Source organism: Mizuhopecten yessoensis, unplaced genomic scaffold, assembly GCF_002113885.1.
Source record: "Mizuhopecten yessoensis strain PY_sf001 unplaced genomic scaffold, ASM211388v2 scaffold3453, whole genome shotgun sequence".
NCBI classification, from domain to species: Eukaryota; Metazoa; Mollusca; class Bivalvia; order Pectinida; family Pectinidae; genus Mizuhopecten; species Mizuhopecten yessoensis.
In genome coordinates this window covers 231504-255977 of record NW_018405052.1, presented here as the reverse complement: position 1 = coordinate 255977, position 24474 = coordinate 231504, and the positions used below count along the sequence as shown (strand labels likewise).

The 24474-nt window shown below is 36.6% G+C and overlaps 3 protein-coding genes across 4 annotated transcripts in view; all 3 read right to left on the bottom strand.

Moving 5' to 3' along the window:
- The window catches only part of LOC110447511 (lysosomal acid lipase/cholesteryl ester hydrolase-like), a 10668-nt gene extending 8735 nt beyond the window's left edge, over positions 1–1933 (bottom strand). The window contains exons 1-2 of the mRNA XM_021493258.1: positions 1728–1933; positions 542–656 (exon numbers count right to left, since the gene is read on the bottom strand). Coding sequence (XP_021348933.1) covers positions 542–656; positions 1728–1847 — 235 coding nt within the window. The 5' untranslated portion in view covers positions 1848–1933. The remainder of the gene's footprint in view (positions 1–541; positions 657–1727) is intronic.
- A 2485-nt stretch (positions 1934–4418) lies between these two features.
- On the bottom strand, positions 4419–14770 carry LOC110447498 (lipase member M-like). Its single transcript, XM_021493234.1, has 8 exons — positions 14612–14770; positions 13664–13778; positions 12478–12679; positions 11981–12224; positions 11131–11283; positions 10366–10437; positions 7559–7630; positions 4419–4857 (listed from the first exon to the last, which is right to left on the bottom strand). The coding sequence occupies exons 1-8, from the start codon at positions 14699–14701 to the stop codon at positions 4615–4617; spliced, it is 1191 nt and encodes a 396-aa protein (XP_021348909.1). The 5' UTR covers positions 14702–14770; the 3' UTR covers positions 4419–4614.
- Positions 14771–17626: 2856 nt separating this feature from the next.
- The window catches only part of LOC110447510 (MOB kinase activator 1B), a 12422-nt gene continuing 5574 nt past the window's right edge, over positions 17627–24474 (bottom strand). For both annotated transcript variants that reach the window (XM_021493257.1, XM_021493255.1), the window contains exons 2-4: positions 23771–23937; positions 23068–23295; positions 17627–22599 (exon numbers count right to left, since the gene is read on the bottom strand). In XM_021493257.1, coding sequence (XP_021348932.1) covers positions 22358–22599; positions 23068–23295; positions 23771–23937 — 637 coding nt within the window. In that variant the 3' untranslated portion in view covers positions 17627–22357. The remainder of the gene's footprint in view (positions 22600–23067; positions 23296–23770; positions 23938–24474) is intronic.

Here is a 24474-nt window from a genome sequence, read left to right as displayed (position 1 = left end):
CAAATGTCGACAGAACATGCTGAGTCCAGGTATACTTTTGAGCAGAACACTGCTGTAATAAAAATTAGATCAAGTCATTATTTTGATATTTAAGAGCATTACATATTCACATCCTTGTTGTACATGCATTGTGATAAAGGGAGGTGAAGGACGGCGCATTTGTACACAGAGAATGAAAGGCAACGGTCGACATCTAATGAAGTACACTGCGCTTAAAGGATGTTAATTTATGGTTTTAAAGGCCAGTAAAGTCACCGTGTCTTGCACATTGAGGACAAGCACAGAAACGACAAGCCTCCGATTTGTATACTGTGATGGAAGACGGGAAATGTCGGCTACTTTGTACATTAGCTGTGACATATATGTGGGGATCCGTGTATTTCCCACGATACTGTGACTCGAGTCTGATTCGGGCATACATTACTACCATGTGATCAACGCAGATCGTACGTCCCTGTTACTCTACTCATGAAGGTTCATGCTTACTTTACCAAAATGTCGAATCCTAAATCGGACATGAATGAATATACAACATGTCTACCTTTCTGTGATTCAAGTCTGCCATGGGGTATTCTCTGGAGGCCAAGGATAAAGCCGTCATCAGTCGGTACTTCGTGTTCCTCACACGGGTAGCCCTTACTCGTCAGGAGCTGGCTCTACAACAGACAACTAGAATGATACCAACTATAATGTATCGGTGTTTATAAAATATATTTGATTAAGCATATACAATGTCTCAAAGAATGGCAATTTTCATAAGCCTCTTTGTTAATACCATCGTTTTATTTTTCGAAATGTCGTTTTTTGAAAAGTTAACATGATAAAACGATAAAATACCACAATATTTAATTCTTATTTCTATTCGTATATGCATTTATCTGTTGTGCATACTACTATACACCCGTTTCCTCCGATGAATTTTAATAAAAACATTAATATCACTGACAATGTTCATAAATCATAGGATTTGGATAAGAACATTTTTTTTGTTATTATTAAATGTTTTTATTCGAATTGGAATTGTGAATACTGAAATAAAACGTTATTTAATAAATCTACAAAATAAACACTGATGTCTTCAGAGAATAGTCCTTACACCCGTACCATGCTTGCTGCTGGACATCTGGAGAGTATCGAAATATCAACAAGGGTAAAATGTGAACAATTTCATTACAGCTGTACACAGCGAACGTTGAAAAATTCAAAGGAAGTTGAAGGAAAACTAAACAAGGTGTTCCGAAAGCGTAAGCGTCTTCTGCTTTGTCGACGACACCAAAGGTAAGCTTATAGGTAAAGGTTCTCTCAAAGTGAGAACCGGGATAGCTACAACGAAACCACGAGGGACACTAACCAGTATACCCACGTTTGATATTAGTACTACAGCTCTGAAGTAAGAAAACCAATATTGGATGCAGACTAATACTCTCTGACACATAGATAATGTTTTTTAACGCTGGTAGTGAATTTAGGTTATTATAGCTAAATGACCAAATAAAGCCTTATATCAATATGTTTATATTTACAAAATGTGTCTATCGGTTTCACTTCATTTTTGAAAACGCACCTTGCAGAGTAAGAACTCCACCAAAACCAGTCGACTTCTTTACTGCTATATTAACACTGACAACAAATAGCTCAGTACGAATAGATATACGGGAGCTTAACATTCAAGTTTTGCAATGGAAATTTTAGTTTTAGCTAAAATGAGGTAGAATACAAGTACATACAGCGTTCATATAAACTTCCGGGTCGTATCGAATTCCATGTCGACTTGGATTGGGCGTGCTGTAGATGTGTGTTGTCATAGCAAACAAGACAAATAACCACAACAGATTGGGACGCACCATGACTACAAGCAACTGTTGTAGGGTTCTCCCCTGCCAAGATGGTTGTCGCTAGATTTGACGAATGATTTTGAGGTATAGCTGTACTGGTAATGTAGAACACCTTATCTAACGACATGTGTGCTCTTCTCATCGTGATCCAATTATGTCCAACTTAAGGATGTACACCTCTAAGAAGTCAAACTTTTTTTCTTATATTGATTTTTGGAAAAAGGAGATCATGGCAAAGTAGAAAATGCAAAAAAAAGATATGTCGGTGTATTCGTTTTTGTGCTATAATCGGTCAAAGATACCAATTTAACACAATGTGTGATTTTAGGTGAATTTTCGGGTTTTGACCATTTGCAGAACAAATTCATACAATTTCTTCCAAGTGTGTAATCAGATATGTATGAATGTTTGTAGAATTGATAAAAATTAAATTTTCTTTGAAACTATGGAAGTAAAATGTCTTAAACTTATTCATTTTATTCAAAAATGGGATTTTAGTTACCCCTACCCCTTATTTTGTAATGAAAAAATGCACATTTTTCACCATTTTTTGCCGATTAAACGCTTGATATAAAAAAATCCTGTCATAAACTTTTTTTAGTATTCAATGAATCAAAAGAAAATGTGTTTCTCTTTCTAAAACAGCCACAAAAATGGGGGGTCAGTGTGCTTCTTTTTTTTGTCCCATAATCAATTGTGTTATTTTTCCCCTTTTTCGGGGTCAAAAATCAAAAGTGCCTCAGTTACCCTAATATGTGAAAAAAAATATCAATAATATATAACATTCTACTTTTTTGCATATTATTTTAATCATATTGAACATTATAAAGTTGTACAGCAAAATTGAACCTGCTACAATTAAAAATGGTGACACAATGACAATTTAAGTGATTAATCTAGTGTCAAAAAAGGAGAATTTTGTCCCTTTGTGAAGCGCAAGAAATTCACATAAAAACACTTTTTCAAAATGGCCACCAAATTGGCCATTTTTTAAAAATTCTTGTAAAAAATGTTCTAGGCGCAACAGACATCTAGTTTTTTTTACATGTTTTTCAGATGTGTGTTTGCTATTATACCTATCATAATTTGTTAAATATTAAAAAAAACATTACACCAGATCAAAACGAGACTTGAACGTGACTGAAACCTCAGAGGATTACATCCTTAACGTCTTTTAGTTCTGAAAGTTTTACGCTCACTCACATAAAAATAAGTATTGCTTCGAGATAACTTAAATATGTCAACAAGGGTATAGCAAGTATTGTCGTATCCAACAACGCTTTGTATAAAATGTTCCTGTCATATATAGTTCGGAAGTGTTGCGTCAGTTTAACAGTGAAATCGACTAGAACTAGCCAAAGTAAAGGTTCTGACTAATACGATTCCCTCAAATGAACCTTTCTCAATAGCGTGCACAATGGATTAGCGTGCATAATCTTCATAGTTTCCGCTGTATCTGTAGCTGTATTTATGTATATTAAAACATCTTAGCTTGTAGAGAGGCTTGGTTGTAATGTCCCTCTTTGGTGGTGCTCTTTTTGGGCATATACTATTAGTATTTGAATCAAGACTATTGACCAACAAATGTATATTATGATAACAATTAACTTCCTGTTTTACACGTGCTAGTCGTCACGTCCCTGGAATTAAAAGAGAACATACTCACTGCTAAAATCAGTGAAGGGCGGGGGAAATCTCAGTTTTTATGATGACTCTTATATTGATGTCTAGATATTTGTTCAATTTACTTTAAATTATAATTAGCATGCCTTCAAGAAGACATCTCTATCTTTCAGAAGGTTTCACCGTTGTTGTTCTCTGTCAGATGCCGGGTGAAATATTCGGTTTTCCTATCATTAGTATTGTAAGAGGCTATCTGGTCATTCTTCAAGCTGCCTACTTGGCCTCACTTTTTTTTCTTCCTGTAAGTCTCATAAAAAATGTCTTCTGCCCCCTTGTCCTTGTCTGTTCCAGCTTCTGCTTCATTTCCCTGCTGTTTTCAGTCTTATTGGTGATAATTTTACAACTCCTTCTTGAACTTTCTGTCCCTGAATCCAACCCTTTCTACTAATGCTGCCTATACATTTTTTCTCTGTTTGATCTACATGGAACCATCAACAATGTTAAAAAAGCTATGTAATGTCTTTCTTATAATACTGTTCAGGGAAAAAAATCTGAAACTACTGAGTGTTCCGACATTTGTTAAAGAAGTGAAAGTATTCTATTTCATAACGAATATATTCTTTCCTGACGAGAGATTTCAGCCCGTTATCAAGTTTATCCTGAAAGTACAGTACATCAATGATACGACAAGGGCTTTACTTTTGATTTGATGTCGATCATTTCTTTTCCTGTGTTTCCTTTTCGATTGATATACCACTTAAACCGCTGATGTCAATTTTGTAAATATGCGACAATATAACACTACCTATGCCAATGCTTAGCCACAACCATAGCGTTATGTCTGACTTTCTTCCTATAAGGCGCCAATACCAGTGGTTTGAATATTAGTACATATGTAGATGATATATGAACAAAATTTCGAGTTCTTGAAATAATTTATTAAACATAAGTAAGTGATAAGCGATATGAGCTATTTGGAAGAGTGAAACACCCAATTGAATAGGCTCATCAATCACCCCTGCATTCTGACATTCGGAATTGTCGAAAAGGTCCATGATATGATGAGTAATATTAAGGAACGCACCCAAGCAAACCTAGTTTATCCATCGATAACAAATAAATATTCAATTTATTACAACATACATTGCAAGTACGTTTATTCCATTGCATGTGTATCTTTGATCAATTGTAACACTTCCGGATATAATATTTTCGGCGCATCCATAGCTAGGATGAAATCCACGTGGTCCCAGTTAGGGAATGTTCTCTTCTTCACAATGTTTGGTAGGTTATCCAAGAGATATGTGACATCAGTTGGATTGGCCAGCCAATCTTTGTTCCCGTTATAAAAAGCTACCGGCGTCTTGATATTTTGAATAGCATAGCGTGGTGGCGTAGTCTGAAAAGAAAACAGATATAAGATCAGGGTCAAAATCAATCTATCTTTAAAAAAAATTATAATAATATTTGCACGCTCATCAACACGCGGGGAGTTATAATATTCGCGTACAAACATAAAGGTAAAGCGTCATGTATGTACACAAACAAGCAAGATATGTGAAATGTACAAACAACCATGTAGTTAGCGTGAAATTAACGTATAAACATGTATGTAAAGTATAACATGCCTATATAAACATGTAGGTAAGTGTAATATACCTATATAAACATGTAGGTAAAGTGTAACATGCTTATATAAACATGTAGGTAAGTGTAACATACCTATATAAACATGTATGTAAGTGTAACATACCTATATAAACATGTAGGTAAAGTGTAACATGCCTATATAAACATGTATGTAAAGTGTAACATACCTATATAAACATGTAGGTTAAGGGTAACATGCCTATATAAACATGTATGTAAAGTATAACATACCTATATAAACATGTAGGTAAGTGTAACATCCCTATATAAACATGTATGTAAAGTATAAAATACCTATATAAACATGTATGAAAAGTATAAGATGCCTATATAGACATGTAGGTAAAGTGTAACATACCTATATACACATGTATGTAAAGTATAAGATGCCTTTCTAAACATGTAGGTAAAGAGTAATGTGCCTCTATAAACATGTATGTAAAGTATAAGATGCCTTTCTAAACATGTAGGTAAAGAGTAATGTGCCTCTATAAACATGTATGTAAAGTATAAGATGCCTTTCTAAACATGTAGGTAAAGAGTAATGTGCCTCTATAAACATGTATGTAAAGTGTAACATGCCTATATAAACATGTAGGTTAGTGTAACATACCTATATAAACATGTAGGTTAAGTGTAACATGCCTATATAAACATGTATGTAAAGTGTAACATACCTATATAAACATGTATGTAAAGTATAAGATGCCTATATAAACATGTAGGTAAAGTGTAACATGCCTATATAAACATGTATGTAAAGTGTAACATGCCTGTATAAACATGTAGGTCAAGTGTAACATGCCTATATAAACATGTATGTAAAGTGTAACATGCCTATATAAACATGTAGGTTAGTATAACATACCTATATAAACATGTAGGTTAAGGGTAACATGCCTATATAAACATGTAGGTTAGTATAACATGCCTATATAAACATGTAGGTTAAGTGTAACACACCTATATAAACATGTAGGTAAAGTATAACATGCCTATATAAACATGTAGGTTAAGTATAAGATGCCTATACAAACATGTATGTAAAGTATAACATACCTATATAAACATGTATGTAAAGTGTCTCATACATATATAAACATGTAGGTAAAGTATAACATACCTATATAAACATGTATGTAAAGTATAACGTGCCTATATAAACATGTAGGTAAAGTGTAACATGCTTATATAAACATGTAGGTAAGTGTAACATGCCTATATAAACATGTATGTAAAGTAGAGCATGCCTATATAAACATGTAGGTTAAGTATAACATGCCTATATAAACATGTATGTAAAGTGTAACATGCCTATATAAACATGTATGTAAAGTATAAGATGCCTATACAAACATGTATGTAAAGTATAACATACCTATATAAACATGTATGTAAAGTATAACATACCTATATAAACATGTATGTAAAGTGTAACATACCTATATAAACATGTATGTAAAGTGTAACATACCTATATAAACATGTAGGTAAAGTGTAACATACCTATATAAACATGTAGGTAAAGTGTAACATACCTATATAAACATGTATGTAAAGTGTAACATGCCTATATAAACATGTAGGTAAAGTGTAACATGCCTATATAAACATGTATGTAAAGTGTAACATGCCTATATAAACATGTATGTAAAGTGTAACATGCCTATATAAACATGTAGGTAAAGTGTAACATGCCTATATAAACATGTAGGTAAAGTGTAACATGCCTATATAAACATGTATGTAAAGTGTAACATGCCTATATAAACATGTAGGTAAAGTGTAACATGCCTATATAAACATGTAGGTAAAGTGTAACATGCCTATATAAACATGTATGTAAAGTGTAACATGCCTATATAAACATGTAGGTAAAGTGTAACATGCCTATATAAACATGTAGGTAAAGTGTAACATGCCTATATAAACATGTATGTAAAGTGTAACATGCCTATATAAACATGTAGGTAAAGTGTAACATGCCTATATAAACATGTAGGTAAAGTGTAACATGCCTATATAAACATGTAGGTAAAGTGTAATATATATATACTCAAACTTCTGTAGGACGTGTAATATGCGTACACATAAGTATATTAGTTAAGGAACATTGTTTTCAATTCATATTTTATAATTTATACGAGGAAATAATAGGTAAAATCAATATAAGCATAAAGTACTGTTGCGTAAATACAGAAGAACAACATTGCCAATACGAAAAGACACAAGGAATCGAGGAGACACGAAAGCAAACAAAAATGCATCGGAAACAAAATAAAAGAATAATTATAGAGTCGTAACCTGGCAAGCCGACAATAGGCACGTTCTATACGATATATGGCTGTCTAGACAGATGTATATGTATTTTCTCACCGCGTTGGAGTATTAGTAGTCTCAAAGGATCATACAAAAGTAGAGATTGTCCATTAACAGTGTTTTGACCGTACCTGATTATATTTCGCCATATTCTTGTCTGGGGAACCGTAGTCAAACTTCTGGTAAAGGTCCGAATTAACTTCCTGAAGAGAAAACAAACAAGAAAACTTGTCGTGCTTCTAAACTAATGGAAGTCAGCCTATATATATAGTTACATGTCCTTGTTTTTCAATATGCAGAGTTATTAAAGCAATGTCATTCCAGTATCGGGAATAAAAGGTGCGATTGCAATAAGAATAAAGAAAATAATTATAAATCGTCTTTCTAATTCGTTGCACATATACTGTAATATTTCAGTACGGAGTAAAGAAACTCTTGTTATTTATAATTGCAAAATTAAATTCATCAACCATAAACAATGCTCCCATATAAAATAGCGGACCATCACCTGAATGTAGTGGATCATATTCTGGACAGAGGTACCCTCCCTCATATATAAATTATAACAAGACAGCGGCTCCTACTAACGGACCATCACCTGAATGTAGAAGATCATATTCTGGAGAGAGGTACCCTCCCTCATATGTAAATTATAACCAGACAGAAGCTCCTACTAACGGATCATCACCTGAATGTAGTGGATCATATTCTGGACAGAAGTACCCCCCCTCATATGTAAATTATAACCAGACAGAGGCTACTACTAACGGACTATCACCTGAATGAAGTGGATTATATTCTGGAGAGAGGTACCCTCCCTCATATGTAAATTATAACCAGACAGAAGCTCCTACTAACGGATCATCACCTGAATGTAGTGGATCATATTCTGGACAGAGGTACCCCCACTTACATATAAATTATAACCAGACAGAGGCTCCTACTAGCGGACCATCACCTAAATGTAGTGGATCATATTCTGGACAGAGGTACCCTCCCTCGTATGTAAATTATAACCAGGCAGAGGCTCCTACTAACGGACCATCACCTGAATGTAGTGGATCATATTCTTGACAGAGGTACCCTCCCTCATATGTAAATTATATCCAGACAGAGGCTCCTACTAACGGACCATCACCTGAATTTAGGGGATCATATTCTGGACAGAGGTACCCTCCCTCAAATGTAAATTATAACCAGACAGAGGCTACTACTAACGGACCATCACCTGAATGAAGTGGATGATATTCTGGACAGAGGTACCCTCCCTCATATGTAAATCATAACCAGACAGCGGCTCCTCCTAACGGACCATCACCTGAATGAAGTGGATGATATTCTGGACAGAGGTACCCTCCCTCATATGTAAATTAAAACCAGTCAGAGGCTCCTACTAACGGACCATCACCTGAATTTAGTGGATCATATTCTGGACAGAGGTACCCTCCCTCGTATGTAAATTATAACCAGGCAGAGGCTCCTACTAACGGACCATCACCTGAATGCAGTGGATCATATTCTGGACAGAGGTACCCTCCCTCGTATGTAAATTATAACCAGGCAGAGGCTCCTACTAAGGGACCATCACCTGAATGTAGTGGATCATATTCTTGACAGAGGTACCCTCCCTCATATGTAAATTATATCCAGACAGAGGCTCCTACTAACGGACCATCACCTGGATGTAGTGGATCATATTCTGGACAGAGGTACCCCCCCTTACATATAAATTATAACCAGACAGAGGCTCCTACTAGCGGACCATCACCTAAATGTAGTGGATCATATTCTGGACAGAGGTACCATCCCTCATATGTAAATTATAACCAGACAGAGGCTCCTCCTAACGGATCATCACCTGAATGTAGTGGATCATATTCTGGACAGAGGTACCCCCACTTACATATAAGTTATAACCAGACAGAGGCTCCTCCTAACGGACCATCACCTGAATGAAGTGGATGATATTCTGGACAGAGGTACCCTCCCTCATATGTAAATCATAACCAGACAGCGGCTCCTCCTAACGGACCATCACCTGAATGAAGTGGATGATATTCTGGTCAGAGGTACCCTCCCTCATATATAAATTATAACCAGACAGAGGCTCCTACTAACGGACCATCACCTGAATGCAGTGTATCATATTCTGGACAGAGGTACCCTCCCTCATATGTAAATTAAAACCAGACAGAGGCTCCTACTAACGGACCATCACCTGGATGTAGTGGATCATATTCTGGACAGAGGTACCCCCACTTACATATAAATTATAACCAGACAGAGGATCCTACTAACGGACCATCACCTGAATGCAGTGGATCATATTCTGGACAGAGGTACCCTCCCTCATATGTAAATCATAACCAGACAGCGGCTCCTCCTAACGGACCATCACCTGAATGAAGTGGATGATATTCTGGACAGAGGTACCCTCCCTCATATGTAAATCATAACCAGACAGCGGCTCCTCCTAACGGACCATCACCTGAATGAAGTGGATGATATTCTGGACAGAGGTACCCTCCCTCATATGTAAATCATAACCAGACAGCGGCTCCTCCTAACGGACCATCACCTGAATGAAGTGGATGATATTCTGGACAGAGGTACCCTCCCTCATATGTAAATTAAAACCAGTCAGAGGCTCCTACTAACGGACCATCACCTGAATGCAGTGGATCATATTCTGGACAGAGGTACCCTCCCTCGTATGTAAATTATAACCAGGCAGAGGCTCCTACTAAGGGACCATCACCTGAATGTAGTGGATCATATTCTGGACAGAGGTACCCCCACTTACATATAAATTATAACCAGACAGAGGCTCCTACTAACGGACCATCACCTGAATGCAGTGGATCATATTCTGGACAGAGGTACCCTCCCTCATATGTAAATTATAACCAGACAGAGGCTCCTACTAACGGATCATCACCTGAATGTAGTGGATCATATTCTGGACAGAGGTACCCTCAGCGGCGTGAGCAAGGTATCTTGGTACTCTAGTCTGTAATGATACAGCGATGAACCTTCATAGAACAGTTGTGTACACAAAGTTATATTTGGTTCAAGGTATTGGATTACTTTGATCTGTAAATGTGAAAAGGTTACAAATAATGATAATGAAACGTTTTACAGTGCAAATGTTTCTCAGATGCATTGAATCTTGATGTTGATGCTACCGGCTGTATTAATCAGATTAAGTGAGTCTATCCTTGGTTAAAATGGTGCAAAAGGTTTCGGTCAAGCTACGCTACGCTAGTATCGAGGTATTCCCCAAGTTACTATTGTGGTTACAAGTAAAACCAAAGTAGCAAATTACGCGATCTTGGATAATTTCAAACAGTATACCACGTGGAGTAACATTGTGACCTGGCAAATTCTGTTGTAAAGTACAATAAAATAAAGCATTTACCATAGCCATTACTGATTTTCTTTGAGTACGACTGATTTCAGAGGTCAAAATGATAAACATGTGTGTGAAGCTAGCAGAAATTACATTTTGTTGCATCAGGTGAATTTATATAAAACATTGACAACAATGCTAAGTACGTGTAGATGAACAATCCTGTCATTATGTAGTCTGTACGAACAAGACGGTCGATTATTTACTGTTTGCACCAGTATTCTGTCCTGTTTTTTTTAGGTCCTGCTAAGGACCAAGATAGTACGCTCGTCATCTGTCGGTCATGATACGTACCCAGTTAGTCTGTTGGATGTCGAATCCAGTGATACTGGTGGCGACTGAGCAGACAAAGGTCACCGGCTCTTCATTACACACCTTGGCAGCCAGGTCTGTAGCGACAGAGGAGTTCATCAGGAAATACTTTCGCCCGAATACCTTGTAAATGTCCTGTCAATTATACACAACAGATTGAAATAAATAGTCCCCATTGGTCAAAACCGATCAAATAAAGCAGAAAAATATATCCATATATGTCCCAGTCAATAGGAGGCCGTCGCGGCCATCTTGGGTCGAGCGGTATACACGTTATGATCATTAGAGAGCATTTTATATAAGTAATTACTAAAAGGTTGAACATGACCGGCTTATTAAAACAACTTTTAAAGTCAGAAATGTCAATCAAGTTCTGAGGCAGCCATCTGGAATGAATAGAAAACACGATAAAAGGTTTTGTTGAGGGACATTAGTTGTTCCCGCGTTTTCTTCATAAGGTCATGAAGACAATTAATAGAATACCTGCCAATGTCTTGGGCCTATAAGATCGGCTATAAAAATGGAACCATATGAACTTATCCTGACTTAAGAGTATAAGGTCGAATACATGGCAGAAACCGGTCATTGGAATATGGCTATGGCTGATTGCAGAAATAAACTAATAAACCAGAAACGTGGCGTTAATGCTAAGGGCGAAACAAGCCAAGACGAAATCTTGCGTCGATGTAATAGAAATGAGAATTATAGTAGCCTTATTATAGAAACATGATCCGATATTTAATGGTATGGTGAGATACCTATTACCTCGACATGATGACCAATAGATATATATACATGAATTGCAATATTAACTACTGTACCAAACACTTACGTCTGCGCTAGGTGTAAGGTCAGCTATCAATTTCAGTATACCCTTGATGTGTCCTAACTTCCCAATGGGTGCAAACGCGATGAACAATTTTATCTTTTTGGCGAAGACAGGGTCCTGGCTGAGCTGGGCGAACATGGTTGTGGTTCCTTGGGAGTGTCCAACATAATACAGCTGGGACACATTGGTCATCCCGAGAATATGGTCAACCACTGCGGGCAGGTCACGAGTCGCCATCTCGTCCCAACTACAGACAGACACTTTATTCTGTACCTTTACGGCGTTAGCCTGAATTATAAGTGAGGGACTCTTCTGCGAATGGAATGCATATCGGAGCAAGTTAGATTTACCTTTATTGATTAAAAAAATAATTCTGAAAGAAGTTTTACCTTATGACGATTTTTTGGCTAGTCCGGATTAAAGTATGCACGGGTCTTAATGGGGGAGCAAATCAATGTTTCCAGTTAAAACCTACGACGAATTAAGTCGCAGTGTTTTACCTCCATGCCCAGAACTCGTCCTGAGTGTAGTTGAAGTGTGTGTTCTTCATGGCGTATGCGTTCCCGCGACTGTTCGACAACCACACGTCCATTCCTTCGTCAGCCAGTATGAAAGGAAGGCTACCATCAGCTCCATTCTCAATGAACGAGTCGGACCCAGCGTTTAGCCCATGTTGAAACAGAACGACTGGTCTATTGATTACTACAAAAGTAAACGTTAGGGAAATATCGAAGTGCTCTCAGTTAATCGGCGAATCTTATGTATCAAGTCAACGTATTCTAAAGGATGCAATGAAATACCATAATATGTATAATAGGACACACTGATTGAAGCCAATAACTCGGATCTATATATATAGGCTGGTCAATTGGTATCTCGCAATGGGCCAAACAGTTCACGATTCCTATATCTCGCAATGGGCAAAACAGTTCACGATTCCTTTATCTCGCAATGGGCAAAAAAGTTCACGATTCCTATATCTCGCAATGGCCCAAACCGTTCACGATTCCTATATCTCGCAATGGGCAAACCGTTCACGATTCCTATATCACGCAATGGGCCAAACCGTTCACGATTCCTATATCTCGCAATGTGCAAAACAGTTCACGATTGCTATATCTCGCAATGGGCAAAACAGTTCACGATTCCTTTATCTTGCAATGGACAAAACAGCTCACGATTCCTATATCTCGCAATGGCCCAAACCGTTCACGATTCCTATATCTCGCAATGGCCGAAACCGTTCACGATTCCTATATCTCGCAATGTGCAAAACAGTTCACGATTGCTATATCTCGCAATGGGCAAAACAGTTCACGATTCCTTTATCTTGCAATGGGCAAAACAGTTCACGATTCCTTTATCTTGCAATGGCCCAAACCGTTCACGATTCCTATATCTCGCAATGGGCAAACCGTTCACGATTCCTATATCACGCAATGGGCCAAACCGTTCACGATTCCTATATCTCGCAATGTGCAAAACAGTTCACGATTGCTATATCTCGCAATGGGCAAAACAGTTCACGATTCCTTTATCTTGCAATGTGCAAAAAAGATCATCATTCCTTTATCACGCAATTTGACAAACGGTTTCTTCTTTGTTCAATATTTTTTACCGTTAATGAACAGCATGATCTTTTTATGTCTTTAAAAACCCTAATAAAATTCAGTTAGAAAGTGGTACCTGGTTTGTTTGGCCGTCGCCCCCGTGGAATGCGATGGGTCTCCAGGATAAAGCCGTCCTTAGTCGTCACGTTGTGGATTTCCACGGGATAGCCATTGAACCGTATCATTTCCGGCTGGAAAGTGCATTAAATGTTTAGAAGGCGGTTGTTAGCGACACAATATTGCTCCATTTGAGTATGGACAACGCAAGGCATGAGGTAACATTACCCAATCCCTTAGGGAGGAAAATTGTTTAAGTATTTTCATGTAGTGGTTCTTTTGTCCTTTAATGAAGGTCAGTTTCAGTAACTGTTACCAAATTATTGTTCACTTACATGAGCAACCTGCGGACTCAATACCAAGACCAAAGTCTTTGGATTCTCAAAAATAGGCAACTGTATGGAAAAATGGAAAGAAGGAATATATTCCCTTTCCCATTAAAATCAATATATGATAAATACACCAGCTTTCATCTTTTAAAATTCTTTATGTTGAAAGATATTGTCTGTTCGTAACATGTTGGTAAATATGAAAAACACGTTCTTTTCAGATCTATATAAAGATTTAACTTGCGCAAAATGAGATTGCTCTCACTTTAATAAAAGAATAAACTTTTCTGGTTACATCTTCAACAAAAATAGTTCAATGAAAGTCTGCCATCTTTTGTATCAAGATGAGAGTTGGAATGTAGTTCATACAATTATGACAGTATCATGTAAAAAATATTTTAAGAAAACTAGGATCAAATCGGTGCGTGCATCTTTAACACTAATACAATTTGCATTATTTGACTTTGTTTTAATTCAAGCTTACTAGACCTAAACCAATACCATTTCGTATTTTGAGAATCTCAGCGGTGCCGACACTGATGTTAGTTTTCCACAGAAGCTGTGAACTACGTGTAGTGACAAAGTCCTTAATGTCCTAAAATGATACGAATAAGAGATACAATAGAAGGTGTCCATACCGATCTCATGTAGATTTGTGGGTCGACGTACTTTGGCAACACGTGTTGCACGACAGCGCAACAGAGCAACAGTGACAGCCAATACCCCATGTTGTCTAGCGTGTCGGCAGGCCACACTTACATCACTGGAACATTAGTATACCTACACTGCAGGATAAGGCAAGATATAAGACCTCTGATTTAATGATAACGTCCGAGAAAATACGTTATCGGAGAGGGTCACCAAACCAGTGGTCAACAATCCACTCATATCATAGCTAACAGGAGAGAGATAGGATTGACAGTGCGCCCGTAAGTCTTTTTCACTATCTATTTTTGTTGTTCGAAACGTTGTTTCTACAAAAATAAATCTTAGATTCATATATATCTGAATAAAAAAACGTTGGTGAAATATGGTATATCTTTGCTTCAACGCAAACAAAAATAAACGATAGTGTCAATTAGAAACAAAACAATTTACATTTGACCTCTATTTGTGACATTGACCTTGGGGTTTTAAATTGTAAAGGTGTCGGGCCATTCTTTGTATTGACGATGCAAGCATGCGTTCATGTGAAAGTGTACCTGACCAAATCACAGTGACAACAATAAGAAACGAGTTTGACCCTTCACTTTTAATAGTTACTTTGACCTTGTAAAAGGAACCCCAAATAAGCAATATGCGACATAGCGTCTGTAGACGAATGCTATGTACATTTATATATACCTTCGCTTTTTGTACTTTGATCTCTCCTAGTTACCTTGCCCTTTCGGTAGGAAATTGTAATTATTAAGTTACGCAAGGTTGTGATGTTGTCTTCGGCAATGTAGATAGTATTGGTAAACAATGTAACTGTGTGTTACATACGGACGGATGTTGCCGTGCCCGCTTCATGGACGGAGATTTATGGATGTTAATGAGACCCGCAGTTCATCTGAAACAGGTTTTAAGTTTGAGTTTTATTTATGAACTTAACTTTGAAACACCGAACCCTTACACATATATAGGTGCATACACATGTAATCAATACATACTTTCATTAAAATAACATCACACGTCAATGTAGCTGCTCTATCCCAGTATATGCTAAAAGCCAAATATTCAGAAGTTTTTAAAATATTTGACCCTTATGAACTTTAAAGTAGGTAATTACTAAAGATTATTCATTTGAAGAAACTTTTAAACTTTCAACTAATGCACGATACTCGAAAATATCATCCTTGACTTTTTGGTTATTTATGAGAAAACCAAAATATATTTGACCCCAGTGACCTTAAACTATGTCAAGGTAATAATTTCAGGAAACATTATAGCATTCCACTCTAGCAGCATACTAGTCACATATCAGGACGCTAGGACTTTCAGTGTTCAAGAAGTTCTTCAGAGAAAAAAGTTGACAGACACTGCACCATGCCATAAGCTAGAACACCAACATACCCTGTCTCCTGCATACACACACGCAAACATGCATATACTACACACATGGAGGCACGTCCTTAAATGACCTTAGGTGTTAATAGGACGTTAAACAAAATAAAACCAAACCAAACCACAGGCACGTTGTGCCAGGTGAGCTTAATTAGAAACTGTGAGAGCCTGTATCGCTCAACTGGATATTTGAGCAATCATGGGAATATGTTCTCAATAAAAGAAATTCTGAAACAAATATTTCCACTTAATACGTACCGAAAGGAGCAATTTAAAGATTTTTACTGGTTACCTCTATTGAGCCCCGTTCAGCTGCAATTCGGGGAGCCAGACCCTCCGTTTATTCTACGTTGAGTCATCTTGGTCAAAGTATTTTCATTCTAAAGTTGGTCAAACAGGTCAAGATCATTTCTTTGATGTCAATCTTTGTTATTAGGAGAGGTTGTCGAAGATTTTTACGCGTTTGATCCTTGTGACTTTAAAGTAGGTCAAGGTCATTTACTTGAGAAAACTTATTTTATCCGAGCATACTACTGGTCAAATATAATAATCCATGGCCTCCTGGTTGTGTTAAGATTTTTACATATTTGATGTATGTGACCTTGAGAGAAGGTCAATGTTATATATTGGACGAAAGTTTATAGCACCACATCACCGTGTGTCTCAGCTATTCAGGAGAAGTTGTCCAAAGGTTTTAACACATTTGACCCTTGTAACCTTCAACGGAGGTCAATGTCATCCATTTGAGGAAACACCATAACACTATATCCCAGGTACCTACGTCCTCGACATCCAGAGGTTACGCTCACTTTCGCTCTTTGCACGCCAGGAATAAGTCATAGCAAAATTGAAGGCTCAGTGTGCTCCACCTTGTTGATGAGACAAGAAGACTAGTTCGATCCTTTGATGTACATCAAAAGAATCTCGCGGTAAAAATTGACAGGCTTTGAAGTCGGGCGTCTCTCCTTTGTAATCTTCAAAAGACAGGCATCAGCCTAGCGATTGGTCAGTTATTTTACCCGAGACCAATCAAACAGCTATCTTTTTGCCTTCAATTTTGCTGACATATCCAAGGGGTGTAGAGAGCGTAAGTGAGCATACCCCTGGATATCGAGGATGAGGTACCTACTGGCCAAATATAATCACCCTGTGCCTCCTGGTTATTTAGAAGAAATTGTTGAAATATTTTTTATAAAACATTTGACCATTGTTGCCTTGAAAGTAGTTCAAGGTCATTTATTTCAGAAAATTGTACAGCACTTCATGCCAGGTAATTACTGGCCAACTATCACTACCCTGTGCCTCCTTGCTATTCAGGCAGAGCTCTTTAATGGTTTTTACATATTTGAAGCTGGTGACCTTGAAAGTAGGTCATGGTCATTTATTTAAGGAAAGTTTATAGCGCCACATCATAGCATGCTACTGGCCAAATATCATCACTGTATATTGAAGATACAAAGCTAGACAGAGTTAATTCGACTAGCTAGAGTTATCTCTATTATCTAGTAAGCCAAGGTTCAATTTTTATGAATAAACTTGGCTAGCCACTTTAACAGTTACGGTGGCAAGCTGGTTTTGTGATACTATAAATTAAGAAACAAAACTTCTTTGTTAGTGTTGTGAATTCATTTATTACATCTTTGCATGGATTTTCATAAAATACCTAATTAATTTAGGCCTTGTCCTCTCCTGTGTCTTTCCATTGGGACCAACATCATTCAAGCAAAACAAACAAAGTGCTTTGACCCGGACAGGCCAGCTCTTGCTGTGTGTGACATGTTTACAATATGATGCCACACTGTAATAGGCTACAGGTGAGAAGTTAAATTGACAAAGATTAAAGACTCTCTCCAACAGTCACTTGATCCAGCATGCACCAGATCAACTCTCTATACAGTATAGGAAAACACCAACACTGCACTGTGCCTTCCCCCCCATAGATAGTAAATATGATATTTAGTCTACCCACTCAGGATGACTACACTACTGTAGAAATCATTAGTTTGCATTCTTAGGGATCTGTTTACAGTTGAACCTGGTAAGTGGTTAGTCTGGACACAGTATATCGTTTCTGCCAAGATGTAACCAAAATGATTTAAGTAATTTGATCAGTAGATGTATTTCCGAACTATCTACTTAAGACCCTGAATGAGTTTCTTATAAAATTGTTGGTCTAAGATTGGACAGCCAATCCGAAAATAAACCACTTGAAATGGAATTACATAACCAATCTATTTCCTAAACACTTCTGAAGGGAAGGCACAAGTCCACTGATGGATGGGTAGAATAAAACGATTCGAGCTTTACTCATTAACAAACACTTAAAAACATCACATTCCTACTAAAGTAGCTTGAGTAACATAACACAGATTTTAAAGATATTTGGCATCTAAGAATGAAATATACAAGTACATATACACACGAATACTATGGAATTAGCCAGCAAACGGGATACTTGGGCAACAAGAACTAGAGAAACTCTCTTATACAAAATGTGTTTTACACTGTATTTCCATCCAGAATTATACAAGAATGCAGTATTTCAGGAGTGTTATATATAGCATTAATGTTTCCTTTCAAATGTATCCTTAATTGACTGCCTAAGTCTAAACCACAATTTACAGGTTGCCTTATGTAGAGATCTTTTGTGAAGGAGGTGCATTTACTGATAATAGTAGGCTAACATATAACCTTAAGTTGCTACAGATAGATATACATCATGTAGCACTGTCCGACACTTGTGGTGACCGCCCAGAAGGATATAGTATAATAAAGCAGATACGTGTACTACAACTTGCACTACCTGTTGGTTTTATTATGCTTTTTTTTGGGAGAGGGGTGGGGGAGGAGGACCAATACACTGTTCCAATTGTAGCGAAACTAGACTGGGTCGATTGTTAGGGACAAGATAGCTCAATTAGTAGAACGTCTGTTTAAGAGTTTGGAAGGTCCCGGGTTCAAACCTCGGTCTGGCCGAGTGGTCATGCATTTTTCCTCTCCCGTTTCAGTAGTGTCTGTGACCAACCCTTATTTCAAACAATTGGTGTATGCTTAGCAAGGGGATACCCAAACCTTGGTTGTTAAAGTTGTGTCTTCGGGGGCGAAGAGTAAGAAAAAGGAGAGAGGAATGTAGCGGAACTGAACTGGGTCGGTAGTTGTTGGCGACCAGATAGCACAATTGGTAGAGCATCCGTCTAAGAGTTCAGAAGGTCCCAGGTTTGAACCCCGGTCTGGCTGTGCATTTTTGCCTCTCCTATTACAATCATGATTGAAAATCTTCACCAATAGATTAGTAAACAAATGAACACTACTTTATGATTTCACAATTTTTCTTTCAATGGCAAAGCCAATATGATAAGGCAGCAGGACCTTTCTTGATCTGCCAAACAGTGATTGTATTCGAAAGGATGTATCAGCCAATCAGACTTGAGAAGTATTTACAATTTTTTTCAAAATTAATCTATCTTCTAAACCGACCTCATATTTACTCTGTCGTATGCAGATTAACACCAATTAACATCAAAATTTGAGTATGAATTTTTTCTCTTGTATTCTGACAGATGACAAAGCAACACTCAATATGTGAAATGAAATAATATTTGATGAATGTTTTAGTTTCTTTGGTCATATATTATTTTATGAAGATATGATCATAAAAAGGCCAGAAAATTGGCTCACTGAATATGAATAAAAGTGGTAAACCAGTGTTGCATGTTGCTTTTACTGACACACCAAGCAGACATGTCAATTATTTTTTTCTTCTTAAATGACAACAGGAGCCTTTCCCAAAATTAACCCCAAAAAGCCCTTAACAGGTGATCAGAACAGAGAGGTATATGAAACTTGAATAAACATCCATGGATTAGGGAAATCCTAATATATTTTGATAAGAAATATTTGGCAAAAATCCCTAAACACTGAACCGAGTACTTGCTAAGAAATCATTCAAATGGACAGACAGACAAACTGAGTAACATTCTTGTATGTCACATTGAAAACTGACAGAATTGACACTAAATGAAGAAAAGTTCAAAGTTGCAAATTCAAGCCAATCACTACAGCAGACAGAAAATCCTAGTCCAACGAGAGAATCACTTCAGTACCTTCCTTTTCTACAGCCATTGTTACACTTAATAACAGTACATGTATGTTTTACAAATTCATATACCACAATTATGTACAATCTTCCAACAGATTAAATTTCAGATTTGATCAGTCCACATTTTCTCTCTCCAACATTACTACCCGGGAGCAAAAGCCAATAGTAAGCATGATATATGGAATGTTGTACGCTTTTCATAAAAAACAAGCTACTGGTCTAAAGCTTTCCTATGGATATTGAAAATCATTCTACACCAATGGAAAAAATACTTTAAAATGCAGCTTTGTAGTAATAATATAAGAAAGAGGAGGAAGTTATCAAATATATTACATGTAATCATGGTTTTGCAGTCAGAATTCTTTTGAATTTGTTTACATTGTTGAAGATTCCAAAGGAAATAGCACATTATTTTCAATTTTGCTGGAGCCAACAAATAGACGGATTCCTGAAGTGTCTCATTACGATTATTTACATATATAACACGCAAAATTTAGCAATCTTTTTACAAACAGATGTATATATACATATACATTCATATAATATATATAAAACTTATGATGATAATAACAATGCATGTGTTATGACACAAATTGGCAAAACAATGCTGTTTATTGTAACAGTAACACATTTAAAACACATTTTCCAGTTCAACTGATCTAAGAGACAGAAATTGAGAAATAGGTATAGTTAATAACAGCAACTTATCTTTATGACCATCTACACAGATCTGCATTCATTCTCAGTTATTCACACGGTCAATTATACAACAATAAATATTACTTGGCAGCTGAAAAACTTAATTCCAAGTACAGAACATTTCAGGAATTCCCAAGTACACAAATTAAATAACAAAACCAAGCACTGTTGTGTGTCTTATTCACTAGCGTAAGTAGTTACCTGCGGCTAGATATGTAAATTATGACCATATTACGTCATCTCGACTTCACGAATAATATGGCACAAACCTTTAAGGTTTGGTAGAGAATATATACATGCATTTGTAGTTCATAGTATATACCATACCAATGATTCCTTAACATAATCCAACAAAAAATACATTTTCATCAGTATAACACTGAAACGGACAGAATGGACTACCATATAACCATGTCAACTCCTTACAATGAAAGAGAGCAGTCTCTTTACCACCATCTACATCTCCAAACACCTCAAGATACATCTACTACGAATCAAAACTGAATGTTAGTTTGGACAAATACCACAGTACAACCTGTTTTGACAAACAGTAGAAATCAACTGCTACTAAAAAGATGGTTTGTCACAGCAGTTCCATGAATTTTCTCGAAATGGTAAAACAGACTTCTTTCAGTGGTCTCTCAATATAGGTTAGACTGTACATTTGCATAACAATATTAAATAATCACTACAAAGAGCGTAAATTAAATCATGTGTTATTGCACTTAATTGCTTAAAATAATCAGCCGTCAGAGACGTCGGCACAAAATATATTGAAGTCTTACATCATTGTTTACAAATAGAGTGTTATGATAAACAAGTATATTGATGAAGTGTTGTGTGTTGTCAGGAGTAATTTTGCTGACAATACAACTCAGCAATGAAACTGAGATGGTAACAGTATATACATATATGTAGTTACTTAAACGTTATCAAATACAAGACTCTTGTACAAAGGTGTTCTCTGTGTGTATGTACAGCTTACTATATGCCTCATGTAAAGTTTGCAGGGTCTGACATACCCATACACAACTCCTAGTAGTAGAGGTACATGCATCAGGTTTGAAGATACCATATTGAAACTACTTGTCCACACACCCAACAAATACAAACACTACCTCATCTGAAGTTTGAAAGAGTTCAACAAAGCAAATCTTCATAAAAGTTTCCCATCAACACTTGACAAGTCAAATAAAAATACTGTGTGTCTAAAAGATACCAGCTTTTGGTACAAATACCAACAGCCTTGCATGATCATGTATTACTTATCTAACCTCTATATAACCAGAAAGAGATACCAATGAGGAATTTGACCAGAAACAGATACTAATAAATAAAAGACTTCTAATTCATACGTCATTGGACAACAAACTTGTGATATTGTTGGCTGCTGTTGCCCACACAATGCATATATATATATATTTATGGATTGCCTCCTTCATGCATACAATGTGAGTGAGATTATGACACTGGAAGCACCAACCGAGAAGCTCTGACAGAGTGGGAAATAATTGGACTAGTGTATACCCTGTCATAGCCTCTATCTGTCTTTGCTTGTGAGTTTGTCGATCAGCTCCTGCAAGGGGGCAAGCTCTCGTTTTTCGATGAGACTGAACTCGTACACAAAGAAGATGAAATGTTTGAAGGAAGTATTGAGATGAGCTTCCTCACCAAGCTGGCACACCTCCTTAAAGTGTTGGTGGTAGATGTGTGCATACACTCGGAAAAGTCTTTTAAGTATTGTTTTGGCACAGGCAAGGAAATTCTTTGGAAATGGAATACCTGAAAGAATAAGGAAATTCACATTAAAATGTGTAACTACTATTAAATATTCTCACCATCTCCAGTAAATACTGTATTAAGTCAACATATTTTTATATGGAATAAAACATGGAATGAAAGAAGTGATATACAGGGTTGGGAGTAATGCTGCAGGTATACAGAAAATAGTTAAATCCTTTCACCACTGTAGACCATAATGGACTCATCCAGATGAATATATGTTAGTGTCTACTCAAGTTACCTAGGGGTGAAAGGGTTAAGAAGAAATGCAGAAAACTAGTATCACAGAATTCAATACTGTTTAAAACTTTGTAGTATGTTTACAGGAAAAATAAAAAAATACTTCTAACAGCAGTGTTTGAACTTTTCAATGAATAAGTTGCTATCAAGAAACATGTAGGTGATCAGGAAAGAATTTGTAACAAAAGGGCTTGATTGTTTGTGTTTGATGTATATATAGTAAATTACCAATTTTGGAGGGGAATAGACTTTCATCATCCAGTTGGTCCTGTACCCAAGACATTAAGTAGTCTATGTATTTTGGTGCAGAGCATTTGATTGGCTTTTTGACAGCCTGACCATCAGCCCAGTGATATTCGTACTTTGGACCTGCTGACATGACCGGACAAGTCTCCTCTGTACAGAATTCTGTTATTGTCCCATATAACATATTAATTTGGTTGAAAAAATCGACAGCTGAAAAACAAAATACATATTTTGTAATGTGTGATATCAATGCAATATTTCATTATGAGGATAAGTAAAATTCACCCACCAATATTTAATTTCAATACTTCCGTAATAATATCCAAACAAATTTACTTAGTATGCATCTATCGAATTCACATACTATGTGTATATGGCTAAAACACAGAAATAATGACTTATTTGTGTTGACCTTACATAATGATTTATAATCCATATAAAAGCTGATGTACAAATCTATTCACTTCTAGAAATAAGCAAGCATCTTGCAATGACAGCCCTAAATGAAGTTTGAGCGAGTTCAATTGAACAAATGGATGTGCAAACTAATCTTGAAAATAGACAGTAAGATGGATATCATTACAAAGTAGCTTTGATCTGTGATTCATGGTGAAAGTATACAAAAATATAAACAGGCATTTAAATGTTTCTAAAATAACTTCTTTGTGCCTTTTATGATACTCACTGTTGACAGCCACCCATTCATTGAGATCCTCTCCCTCTGGTAACATGACAGCTTGACGAAGGTTTCCACTTCCCAGTGTAACAGCAGCATGTTTCATCAAGTCATGCTGATGTGTGCCTTCAGGTATATTCTTTTTAGGCTTGAATGTCTTATTGTTTTTGTTTCCACTAAAAAAAAAAAAAAAAAGTATTAAGTAATATCAGGACAACTTTAACACATTGGAGGTAACATAGGACACTCTGAAATAAATCTTATTGATCTTGTTGCATATATCAGTCAAAAATTAGAATTGTATCATCGCCTGTTTTCTGTACTTCTACTGTTTAAACAAATTATCTGTATTTTTAAAGCCAGTCACCATTTATTGTATAAACTGGTCGTCCATATGTAGCATCAGCATTGTCTTTAACAATTATTCCATGGAAGTGGATGTAATTCAAGCCCTGCTGGTGGCCATGTTCATTGTTGATTTTCAGATTTGGGTAAAAACAAAAAAGGAGAAAGTTTCGTAAAAAAATTGAGCATTCCTACAGGAGTTATTGCAAAGAAATAATTTGTGCAGATGGCAACGAAGCACTGATCCTCATTTCGCTATTACTGTATGACTTTTGCTTTTCAGGAAACACAAAAAGAAGCAGACTTCTTTGAAAATTTGAGGGCGCGTCTAATTACCCAATACTACCCAATACCACCCAATACTACCC